The 13,082-nt window shown below is 36.8% G+C and overlaps 1 protein-coding gene across 1 annotated transcript in view; it reads right to left on the bottom strand.

Annotated features, from left to right (window-relative positions):
* The window catches only part of thsd7ab (thrombospondin, type I, domain containing 7Ab), a 303,730-nt gene that overhangs the window by 132,697 nt on the left and 157,951 nt on the right, over positions 1 to 13,082 (bottom strand). Inside the window, exons 6-8 of the mRNA XM_057834514.1 lie at positions 9,855 to 10,058; positions 5,732 to 5,926; positions 1,078 to 1,312 (exon numbers count right to left, since the gene is read on the bottom strand). Coding sequence (XP_057690497.1) covers positions 1,078 to 1,312; positions 5,732 to 5,926; positions 9,855 to 10,058 — 634 coding nt within the window. The remainder of the gene's footprint in view (positions 1 to 1,077; positions 1,313 to 5,731; positions 5,927 to 9,854; positions 10,059 to 13,082) is intronic.

The following is a 13,082-nucleotide window of genomic DNA, read 5'->3' as shown; positions in this document are numbered from 1 at the left end:
CATTTCAATATGATGGCTTGCACAGTGCTCCTTGAGATGTTTAAAGCTTGGGAAATCTTTTTGTATCCAAATCCGGCTTTAAACTTCTCCACAACAGTATCTCGGACCTGCCTGGTGTGTTCCTTGGTTTTCATAATGCTCTTTGCACTTTAAATAGAACCCTGAGACTATCACAGAGCAGGTGCATTTATACGGAGACTTGATTACACACAGGTGGATTCTATTTATCATCATCGGTCATTTAGGACAACATTGGATCATTCAGAGATCCTCACTGAACTTCTGGAGTGAGTTTGCTGCACTGAAAGTAAAGGGGCCGAATAATATTGCACGCCCCACTTTTCAGTTTTTTATTTGTTAAAAAAGTTTAAATTATCCAATAAATGTTGTTCCACTTCACGATTGTGTCCCACTTGTTGTTGATTCTTGACAAAAAAATTAAATATCATATCTTTATGTTTGAAGCCTGAAATGTGGCGAAAGGTTGCAAGATTCAAGGGGGCCGAATACTTTTGCAAGGCAATATATATATATATATACATATATATATATATATATATATATATATATACATACGTACGTACGTACGTACGTACGTACGTATGTATGTATATATATATATATATATACATACGTACGTACGTACGTACGTACGTACGTATGTATGTATGTATGTATGTATGTATGTATGTATAAAGAGTTTTTCTGCATATTTTCCATTTATTTTTAGTATTCATTTTTGGGCAAATAATTTTTCTAGAAATGTTCTTTTTTAAATTTATTTTCTATTGTAATATACAGTATATCATATTTTGTTCTGTTTTTGCATTTTCATCTAATATACTGTCGTATTATTTTCTAGTGAGTGTGTAACATTCATGTAATTTAATTTTTTTTCCCCTTTATCATTTACAAATTTTCCTTTAACTTTTTTTTTTTTTTTTTTTTTTTTTTAATATTTGTGTATTTTTCAGCATAACATTTGTATCACTTTTTTGTGAACTATTTCGAATCAATAAATTATTTTTGTGGTATATTTTAGTGTGTGTTTATGTATATAGCAAAAGGAGAACTCACTTTTTGGGGGGCACCTGTCCCACGTTGACACGCACACACATGACCTTCCTGGTTTGGACACCTTGGGAGCAGCCAGCGAGACCGGCGGACGCCCCTGCTGAGGTGGCGTTGGGGGCGGAGGGGTCCTCGGTGCAGGGCCCCCAGGGGCCCGTCTGCCAGTGGTAGACGGTGCAGGCGTGCTCGTTGCAGTTGCGAACCTCCAGCAGGGAGCTGCTGTTGGGGCACACGGCGCCACCTTCACACCATAGCACACACACAAACACCTTAGTTATACAGGCACCTGCTGCAGCAGATGGGGTGACTATACAAAGTCAAGGTTTGAAAAAAATTAACTAATCTACTTAGCTAGTATTTTTTTTAATAAATGGTTTCATCTTTCTTTGACATATTTATTCTATATTTGTTTACTACTGCTACTATAACTACCTACCGTATAAATAATAATAATGTGTAATATTTTGTTATCTTTTTTTATCTTGTAACTTTTTCTGAAAGTAATTTTTGTGTGCCGTTTTCCGACTATAACTGCAATTTGTGATGCATATTTATGTGCACCAGGCCCGGATCTGGGCACTAAGAAATCTTGAGGGGGCACCCCCAATGCAGGCTTTTTTTTTACCCTCTGCATTTCTCCGGGCTTGGGATCGGCGCAAGTAGGACACTGGCTTGTGTCCCGTTGAGGCTGCATTAATATAAGTGTAACACCATTTACCATTAATTTTTGGGGGGTTTATTTTATTTTTTTTTTGTTGGTCTTTTTTTTTTTTCATCTATCTACTTATTCTCGCAGTCGGCATGATATCACGATGATGTCATCTCGCATAGCAACATGTCGCCATTTTGAGATAGGGGCACGCACAGGTAAACATCCGTAGACAAACGTCTGAAATTCATATATTTCAGCTGTGTTTTGAGTCTTTTTTCATAAAAACGTCTTAAACATGACTATTATCACGAGTCACTGCCGACAGACGCGAAGAGGCGATACAACTTAAAATTAGCGTGTATTGGCCTGCAAATCTGCCCGTACAAAGTCGCAGCTGATAGCTGGATAAACAATCCAAAGGAATTGCCTGCAGTGGAGTTCGGAAACTCTACAACTATCTCATAAAGTCACCCAGTAAGTTGACCTTTATCAATTACGTGGAATATGTACTATGTGGAACGAAGAAAACTGGTAGTATATACGGAGTGATTATTTCTGCCGTAACCGGTAATTCACCTCCAAGCGTTATTTAGCTGTGAACACGTCACGGCAAAATAACCAATTCCCACCAGGCGAATAATATACCGATTGACCGATCAGAGCGGTTCACGGCAAAAGAAAAATAACGCTTTGCCAGTTGTCGTTTTACGGTAATAATAACCACTGCCTAGTCTATTGAATCCTTGCAGCTAATTGGGGCACACAAAAAAAACGATAAAAGTTTACTCACCAGTAATAAAATGTCGGATGCAAACGTAAATGTGCCTGGATTTAGGTTCCCACTGGCGAGAATGGTCCACGAAACGGTCTTCTTTTACTGTTCCTCGATTGATTGCTTTCAGCCATTTGCTTGTCCTTTTCTTCTCACGAGGAAGAATGAAGACCTTCAAATGCGGCTCCCAACTCTTCCTTGTGTTACAACCCGCAACACGGCAACTTTTAGTCATTCCGACGGAAAAAAAAGACCGCAAATAAGACAAAAGTTCAACGCGTTTGTACTGCAATGCACGACAGAGCAACTGCTGTGACTCGTGTTTTGCCCCCATTTCAATATGGCGCCGCCTTGTTGTGACTGGTGACGTCATTAATGCCCGGAATCCGGCCTTGCTGTGCACACTATTTTTCGCAAGTATCCAAATCAGATCCCGTCCTGTTCAGACATTGTTGATCAATCTGACAGGTTGCTGTGGCAACAAAAGCGTCATCCAGTGGAGAGTGACAGTCAGAGATAGTCAAAACCAATCTGAGCTGTTCAGACTGAGAAGCATCTTGTCTATATCGATATGAAACTACCTCTCGTATGTGTTCTGACTGCCTCTCGCAAAAATCAGATTTCCGTGACGGTTGAGACGACAAAAAAAGGCTATCCAGTTTCATCTCGATGGATTAAAATTCGGATTTTGGCAGCCAGTCTGACCGAAGATGAATGTTGTTATTTAGTTTTTCCTACATATTTGTGTATTTCTAGTGTAATATTTCTGTACTTATTTTTCTTCTATTTTATTTCATTTTAGGTTTTAAATTAGATCATAATATTGCTGAATATGTCGGTATTATCATTTTAGTATTCTTTTTGGGTAATCGTTGTATTTTTTATGTAACATTTGTGTAGTTTTTGTTTCACTTTCTTTTACAGTTTTTCTTTTACTTTCTTTTACTTGTCTTTTTTTCACAAGTATCTGTTTTCATCAACTTGGAATTAATATGTTTTCTAAAATATTGTGTTAATTTCTGTACTCTTTGAGTATTGTTTAAAAAAATGTATTTGATTTTTTTTGCATTGGGCATTTTAATTTTTTTCTCATATTATTTATTTTTTTGGGCGCACAGTATTTTTAAATTAGTTGTATACATTATTTTAAAATTTTTTTGCTATTTTGTCTTATTCTAATTGAGTTTACCCTCAGTGTTTTATAAGCCTGGTGGGCCGCCAGGTTCGAGCAAAGAAATTATAAAAAGAACATGTATTTTAACCACATTTTAACCACATCAGATGATACGTTTGAAAGACCAATAATGACATATTGCAGTCAGAACGTTAACAAACCTGTCCCAGCTCTCTGCCATTACACTGAATTGCTTTGCATTTTTTTTGTTTGTTCGTTAAAACCGTATTTCAAGACTTTGCCTTTTTGTAAGACTCAACAGTTAAAGGGAAAGTTCAGAATTTTTTACATAAGATTTAATCCGAGTTAGCGGGGGTTTAATTATTCCTTGTGGTTTGTCCGTAATTTGTTTGTTTCAGGGCTCTGGAGTGGCTAAGCTAGCGCGAGTCAATGGTCCCATCTTAGCATGCCAATATAAAACACAATATGCATGCATGAGAATCACCGATGACACATACAATCAATAGGACTGGTTATGGTTTCAGGATAAAGTTTTTTAAACTTACCATTGCATGGCAATAATTGTAGTATGAACAGCAACATTTGTAATCCAGCAGCTATGCAGGGAACAGGCTGCAGAGCGGAGTGCTATTTTTTCCACCGTTGTGTTTATGTCGTTGCCAACAGCAAGTAACCCCTGTTTATATTGTTCCTCGTTTTTTTTTAGAGAATTTATGGAAATTTTCATTTGCCCATTTCTTCTGTTTCCACAGCCTCTAAATGCATATTTCACCATGTCGCATGGTCTTCAGTCAAGACTCAGTAGACTGATGCTGCATACGAGGAAGGTGGGAAGTCGGAGTTTTCCAACCAACGACCAGTAAAAATATCATTGGAATGCCACTCGAACTGGTAGGCTCTAGTCGCAAAGTCGTTTAAAAAAAAAAAAAAAAAAAAAAAAAGGACCACGACTTCACAAGTTTCTTCAATCTGACGTCCCTCGACAAAATGGCCCGTCAAAAAACAGACCGCCAATAGTACTAAACTACAGAGGGCAGTTTACAGTCGTTTTTTTTCCCCCACTATTTGATAGCTTACGAGAAGACCAAAATTTAATGGCTAAAATAAAAAACAACCTATCACTATTAGCCATCTTGCTATTTACATTCGCTCGGAACGTTTTGAGTTTGCAACTGGTACCATCCGAGTGGGATAAGTCCGAGACTTCCCACCTTCCTCGAATGCAGCATGACCAAGAGTGGCCGAAGCACTCCTCTCTATTGCGGTCGCATTACGCGTCTAAAATAAAAATAGTCTTGCAGAATAAAATATATTACGGCAATTTGTTGTGACATTGTTTCGGCCGAATGGAAGTTTAGAACAATGATCTGCATTTTGAATTTATTTGATTATATTAGACCTGTTAATATCGTTTTTATTAACATGCTTAAATAAGACCATTGACTCTCGCTAGTTTAGCCACTCTGGAGCCCTGAAACGAACAGAAAAACTGACAAACTGCACAAAATTTGTTGAAATCAACTCCACCGACTAATTAAACCCCTGCTAACTCAAAGCACAATGTAAAAAATTCTGAACTTCCACTTTAAAGACTTAATATATATGCTAATACAACATACAAAATTCCCGTCAACTCATAAGCTACCACTGACAACGCTAGACGTCCAATCTATTAGAGTTCAAATGTAATGGATGTCTACAAGTGTAAAACTCATTTAGCAAGCTTCAACTTTTTTAAAAGCCACATGATTGGACATCTATTACCGTCAATGCCAGTTAAAGAGTAGGGGAAACCTTGCTAATCTACGTCATGTAATCTACTCAGAAGCACAACAACAAAAATTACCCAAAATTTCAGGAAACTTTGGCACTCGTGAAAGACCTTCGAGAAAAGATCAGCATTAACAAAACTGACAGAGGATAAAGAAGCTAGCAGGACCTCACAACGTGCTAAGTAGCCATTCCTAACTACTTTTTACCCTCCATGACTGTAATCCAAGCCACAACCATGGCCGTGACTGCACAAGACAAACACACACACACTTGTATTCATTAGTTACAGACAGGACGTGATGTCATAGACTATTCCCACAGATCTCACCTTCGCCGGCGTTGTAGGCCAGAATGGATCGTGTCCTCAGCTGCTTGCCCTCCGCCGTCTTGCTGGAGCACGTCTGCGAGCAGCTGGACCACACTGTCCAATCGCTTAACACGCAGTCCCTTGAGCAAGGCACCTGACATTCGGACGGATCCGGACGTGTCAGTGACGAGCATAGACGCTCGTCCGCCGGATTTCCTGAAAACAAATGGTCTTCAGTTTTGAGTTTTAGCTGGCAGCTTAAGTTTGAAACTCCTGTAGTCAGGTGAAATATCTCGGTCATATGATCACAGACATGCTGACTGACAATCAGGACATACAGTATTTTGACAGTGTCGTTCACTATACGTTCAAGCCAATGTCCTTTCTAAAAAATTTGGTCAGTGCTCTGATGAGGTCGAGCTGGCCTTGTCAAGGCCACTGGTGGGTGCTGATCTTTCAATGAAGGGAAGCTCAAATTGTGTCCGCCTGTGAGTGCTTTGTGACCATGGAGGGGCTCAGTGGCACCCGCTGCTCGGTAGGGAAAGACACTAGAGTGCCAGAAGTCAAGTCTGCAAACACACAAAGCTACAATAGAAAAAAAAACACCAGAAAAGAGCTCGAATTTTCACTTGTCGTTTTTAACAAAGCAAGTGTCGCTACGCTAGGATGATCATGAAAGTCTATGGTTCAACTCAGAACAATGGAATGAAAATTTTAAAATGCGTCCCGCGGATGTTAAGACGACAAGTTCACTGATTCGCTCATTTCGCTGTTAATCAAAAAGGGATTCAGCCACAGACAGATCATCCAATCATCATGCAGAGAACCACCAGGCTAGCTGAGCCCCGCCCACCACTCACAGACCCCCAGAGACATACAGCTTCTGATGGGCAGGATAAACCCAGCCTTTAGCCAATGACTCGACTCGAGATGATGCACAGCTTCCACACTGTTTAAAGTACTGTGACGTTGTGCGAATGAATGGAAAGCAAGCCGCATCATAACCAGTGATAAGAAGCTAATTCTGGACTGAAGTGGAGCGAGTTGTTGCGCATATATAGTCAATGACATGTACACACAACACTATATGTTTGATCGCTTATTTTTTGACATTTTTGGGGGAAGTTGAGCTTCCCGTGCTGTCTTAGAGCAATCACCTCTGTTCAAGGTCTACTGTACACCCCTCTACACTGTGCATCTGTGGTCAAATTATAGTTAGGCAAGCTTTCAGGGACTGCAAGTGGCGTAAAATGGGTCTGAGAATTTTGTTAAAAAGGCCCAGATGGAGTAGTGCCTCAGAAATGTTTGTAGCTGCTCGAGTGAATACTCTCCAATCTGTTTTAAGGATGCTGATGTTTAATTTTATTAGCCGTTTGATAGGTTCTAAAAATGTGATTGTCTTGGGCCTGACTAACATTTTGGACAGTTTTACACACTACTTGTCACAATTCTGGAAGCACTGGTATAGGCATCTTTTAAAAGTGGTTGGTAGAAGACACATTGCTGTATCACATTCTATCCATCCATCCATCCACCCATCCATAATTCTCAAGTGATCGGCCCCTCCCTCCTTGGTTCATTAATAAGGCATGTTATTTAATGTGGAAATCAGGGATTTGTAACTATTTTTTTAAAAATTGAAATAAAACAAATTAAAAAGGTTTAAAGTACAAATATTTTATATTATTCCTTTAAAAATGTATTTAACTGTAAAAAAAATTAATGTATAAAAAAAAAATCACATATTTTTCTTTTTTTCTAAATTTAAAAATATTTAAATTAAAAAATAATTTTAAAAAATTATATTAAGATTTTTTAAATAGATATTAAAAATAGATTTTTTTATTTTGTTTTTTTATTAAAAACAGATTTAAATTTAATTAAATTAAAAAATAATAATGTAAAAAATGTATTAAAAAAATAAAAGGATGAACATGTTTCTTTTTTGCTTAATTGGTCATAAATGTCATTTAAATTAAAATTTAAAAAGTATTTAAAAGTTAAACATATTTGCATTTTGTATTTAAAGGATAAATATTACATGTTTTTAGGAAATAAATGGTGAAAAAAATCATCTTTACTCTTTTTTTTTTATTTAAAATCATTGCACTGAAAACATACTGAAGACTTAAAATTGATTAAAAAAAAAAGATATTTAATTTAATTTTTTGGGGGGTAAAATTTACAATGTTTTTTTTTTTAATTGACAAAAAATATATATTATATAAAAATATAGAATATTTACTCTTAATCTTTGGCTTCATTTGACACCATTAAAAAAAGACTTGACACATGTGGTACATATTGACACGACTGCTGATTTGAAGTCTGTTTATGAATGCCATTTTTTTAAAATCTGGATGCTCCCGCCATTACTTGAGTGACAGTGCATATGGAATCTTTTTTTTAAAAGGTAAATCCATGGGGGATTTACACTGGCGAGTTTATGAATTATTAATAAAGTGAATTTAAGCCTGACATATCTGTGAAGCCTTGGATATGGATGTGGTTAAATCTATTTATTGATTTAACTTTGTTATCAATTTCAGGTGGTGTTTTGTTGAGGTCATTATAATTCACTACCGGTATGGTAAAGTGTAGTGAGCGCACATTGTTTTTGCAAAGAGAAAATCTCATCAGTCAAGAATGAAGTAAATCAACCTCGAGTACATTTTTTGTGATGAGCTAAAACAATTCAGAAAATTTGTATCAAAATAATGAATTTTCATGAAAAATTATATTCTATTCCACACATCAAAAGGGATTCAGTCTCAAAATCATGTCACTAATTTTCCAGAAAAATTTTTCGATATTTTTGACGATGTTGGAACATGAAAACTGAAAAATATGTTCTAACAACATTTCGGCTTTAGATTAACAGCATTTGTATTGCACACAATATTTAATAAACACAAAATTGAAATAAATGAAAAAAAAAACAACAACAACAACAACAAATAGAAAATTAGTATAATTTACAATTTTTCCTTTTTAAAAAAAAAATTAGATAAAAAATAAACAGATTTAAAAAGAGCAATTACAGCTTTTTCCCTTAATATTTTAAAAATTAAACAGTTATTAAATTAAAGAGAATATTTTCTATTAAGAAGGTCAATGAAGAGGGTTTAAACAATTTTTATCACAATAAACGATTAATCGACTAACAAAATACCATATAGAATATGAGACGGCCCTGGTTATAAGACGACCCCCTCTTTTTCAAGACTCAAGTTTGGAAAAAAGACTTTTTGAACACCAAACTAATTTTTACACAGAAAATAATTACAGTACATCTGAAACAAATGATTATAACAATATATTTGAGAGAAAAAGCATGTTATTTTGCCTCATTCAAATTCATTCTTAATATCTTAACATTTAAATATGTAAACTAAAGTGCAGTCATATGTGTAAATGAATGGCTTCTGGTTTTTAAAATGTTTTATCACAATAGATTGGTTGATTTACAACAAAATTGCAATAACTGCATTAACCATCAAAGTGAGTTCTAACTAACTGTAGTCTTAAATCTGAATAAGGAAAAACATTGCAATAAAATAATGCAAACTGGTTAAACTTGAGAGTAGCCGAGATCTGTCATGACAGAACATCGTTTCAATGATATCTGGCGCCATCTAGCATCGTGAATGGGTACAATGTCTAGACCGAGAATATAAGACAATCCCCACTTTAGTCTTATTTCAATGCAAAAAACACCATCTTATATTCGGGCCAATACGGTAGTTGTTGATTCATTTAATTGTCTATTAGCTGTCAATTAGTTGATTTATCATGGCTGCCCTATTTGATCAGCATAAGTACACACACCCGATTTACAAAGTTTACTCAACTTAAGTCACAATTTTTCCTAAATATCGAACATGCAGATTTCACTTAACCTTGGGACAATGGTCTCAAACCTGCGGCACATGAGCCAATTAAAACCTCTGAAGTGATATTTTCTGGCCTCCTTTTTGACATCAGTCCAGTGCCTCGTGTGTTTATTGTTTAGTGATTTTATTTGTTATTGCAGTATAAGCTACCACCGCTCAAGCTCAAGAAAGATTTCAGTGGCATTTGCTAACACGTTAGTAAATTTTAATTAGCGACGCAAATAACTGTCGTGCTGCAATAGTGATCTTACCGTTACTGTCAACGCATTGAACCCGAACCATCTGCGTTCCGGGCCCGCACGGCTTCCGATCAGCGGGCTCGCATCGGTCCAGGCCGACCGGTCGCCAGTCGTAGCAAACCGGCCGGTCGCAAGGCAGCGCCTCCACCAGGTGGGGGCAGTTGGCGGGGCCGCCGGTTGGTTCGTTGCTGATCTGACGCCGCCTCAATTTGAAACCTGCCGCAAGAACGTGTTGTTAAGTTTCAGTGCCGTTGACGGTGACAGATGTCCAATCCATTTAATCAGAGAAAGTTTGCTGTTAGTGATTTAGATAGCTCACTGGGTGCCATTGGTGGCAATACACGGATTGGCCGTCTATCGCTGTCAATGGCAGCCATGCGTTCAAGGACTTGATTTGGTAGACATTGACTAAGAACCAGCGATGTTATACTTCTCATCATTTTTTTAACATGAGATCATCAACGATTCAGTGCACTTTGAATCCATATGTCCACATTATATTTAGACGCTGGTTAAAATTACATGACACGACACACATTTGCATTTTTTTCATGGAATTTTTCCACATTTTCCAAGAATATTTCTGTACATGTTCTGTACATGTATACGTGTTCTGTATATTGAAAGTTAATGCTTGATACATTAAAGTACCATAAATCAACTGACTTTTGTATAAAACGGGTTGGCAATGTATAATATTCCAAGAGACCTTTTGACACGGTTCCAATGGAAAAGACAACAGTGCCACACTCATCTGAAATGAAGGCCTTAACTAAGGGCAATAAAAGAGGTCAGGAATCTTTTTGACCTAGTGAGTAAAAAAAAAAATCCACGTTTTAAAATTTAAGGAGCAATTTATATAAAGTGGCTTCCGTATCATCATTTTCCGTATAATTAATCACGTTTTACATGTAAATCGCCTAATTCATTCCAAGCTCTACTAAAAACACCTCGTTAAATTTGCTGTTATGCTCTTTTATTGCCTGCCTTTATTTGTGATGCTCTGTAGCCCCCCTAGCGGCGCTTGAGTGTTCCTAGTTTGTTAGGCTCATTGTACAGATGTTGTTACATGACTACTCAATCTCATAGCAAGCACGTACCGCTAAAAGACGAGCTAACTTCTTTTGTTTAAGATACATGAGCATTGGGTAGCACATTGTAGTGTGTATATTTTGTTTTTTGACATTTATAGTCAGGCTGGTAGACAGGCTGGGAGACATTAAATGTAAGGTATTACATTTACTCCGTTACTTGAGTAACTTTTTGAGAAATAGTAGATTTGTGAAGAAGAAACACTACTTTTAATTCACTACACTATAGTTGTTTGTCCTCAAAAGTCTACATATTGGCTGTATTTCTGCGAGAGATGCCGACAGTGGCTGTCTCACTTTCACCAATGAGATGTCGCAACAACAACCACATGACTCCTTTATACCAATCCGAGGTAACAATGTTTTTCTCCACAAGTGGGCGCTGATGCTCTTTGGACGGGTGATGTTTCAAGCTTGTTTCTGGTCTGAATTCGATGTTTTTATGTCATCTTGTTAGCCTAAAATGGTCATGTATTAATGTTACAGTACAGTATGATAATAACTAGGGCTGTCAAAAATATCGCGTTAACGGGCAGTATTTTTTTAATTAATCACGTTAAAATATTTGACGCAAGTAACGCACATGCCCCGCTCAAACAGATTAAAATGACAGTACAGTATAATGTCCGCTTGTTAGTTGTTTTTTGGTGTTTGGCGCACTCTGCTGGCGCTTGGGTCCAACTGATTTTATGGGTTAGCATAGTGTAATTATTGACATCAACAATTGCGAGCTAATAGTTTATTTTTTGATTGAAAATTTTACAAATTTTAATAAAACGATAACATTAAAGGTGTTTTAATATAAAATTTCTATAACTTGTACTAACATTTATCTTTTAAGAACTACATGGATCGCTTTAAGAGAATGTTAATAATGGTAATGCCATCTTGTTGATTTATTGTTATAATAAATACAGTACTTATGTACCGTATGTTGAATGTATATATCCGTCTTGTGTCTTATCTTTCCATTCCAACAATAATTTACAGAAAAATATGGCATATTTTATAGATGTTTGAATTGCGATTAATTACGATTAATCAATTTTTAAGCTGTAATTAACTCGATCAAAAATTTTAATCGTTTGACAGCCCTAATAGTAACAGCTCTCTATAGCAGTATTTTTCAACCTTTTTTGACTCGCGGCACATTTTTACATTGGAAAAAATCTCGCGGCATACCACACACCAAAAATGTTCCATAATTATTTTCAGTACAGTATATTCAATTATAAAATAATTTCTCAGTGTGAAACTTGAGCCTGTTTAGATGAACACAAAGTTGATATCCTTATTTTTCAGCAGCTCTCAGTCTTTGATTTATTGATTTATTTTATAGCAGTTAGGCTTAAAAAAGCTCAGAATTATCAGACAGGGGGACTTGAGCAATGTCTTTAACCACATCAGGGCGGAGCATCTCGCAGACAATGGCTTTGTAGGCTGGTAGTATTAATGTCTCTGTCACGGTGTCAGACTTTTTGGATTTAGCAACAAGGTAACTGGCTTTGAGGGCTTTCTTATTTTCCTTCGTAGTTTTTCTTTTACAAAAAAAAAAAAAAAAAATTAAATGCATGTTTCTCTGTGTTTTCACGAGGGCGAACAAAATAGTCCATCGACTTGTTTTGAAGCGAAAGGTGTTTCGTTTGAAGATGACATTTAAACTTGCTTGGCACCATGGCAATGTGCTGCTCGTGTCGCGTTCAAGAACTCCTCGGATTTTTAGCCATTAGCCACCTTGCTGTTCTCAACAATGTGTTGTAATATAACACAGGGGGAGGATTGACGGTCATCACATATGGATAAAATAGAAAGGACACTTTCGAGTATATCGACACATGACGAGTTTAACCAAATAATGTGCAGTAGACGTGTTGGGATCCACATTGTCGCGGACAGCAAGGTCGTTGATGGCCTGAAATCCGAGCAGTTTTTGAACGCAACACGAGCAAACTTCGCTCATCTGCACACGACCGAGAACTTTCTACTTACTCCTTCCTTTCTTCCTACTGCAACTCTGCCCGACGACTTAAAAAAAATATTGTAATAGCCCCGAACGGGGAAATTGAAAGGAGAGGAGTCAGTGATGACTTTCCCACTTTATTGTGGTAACATTGGAAAATAATAAAATAACAGCGGCATCCGCAACCTG

The sequence above is a fragment of the Corythoichthys intestinalis genome, chromosome 4 (genome assembly GCF_030265065.1).
Source record: "Corythoichthys intestinalis isolate RoL2023-P3 chromosome 4, ASM3026506v1, whole genome shotgun sequence".
In the NCBI taxonomy this organism is placed as follows: Eukaryota; Metazoa; Chordata; class Actinopteri; order Syngnathiformes; family Syngnathidae; genus Corythoichthys; species Corythoichthys intestinalis.
Note: the sequence above shows the minus strand (reverse complement) of the source record. Positions and strands in the feature narration are given on the sequence as shown.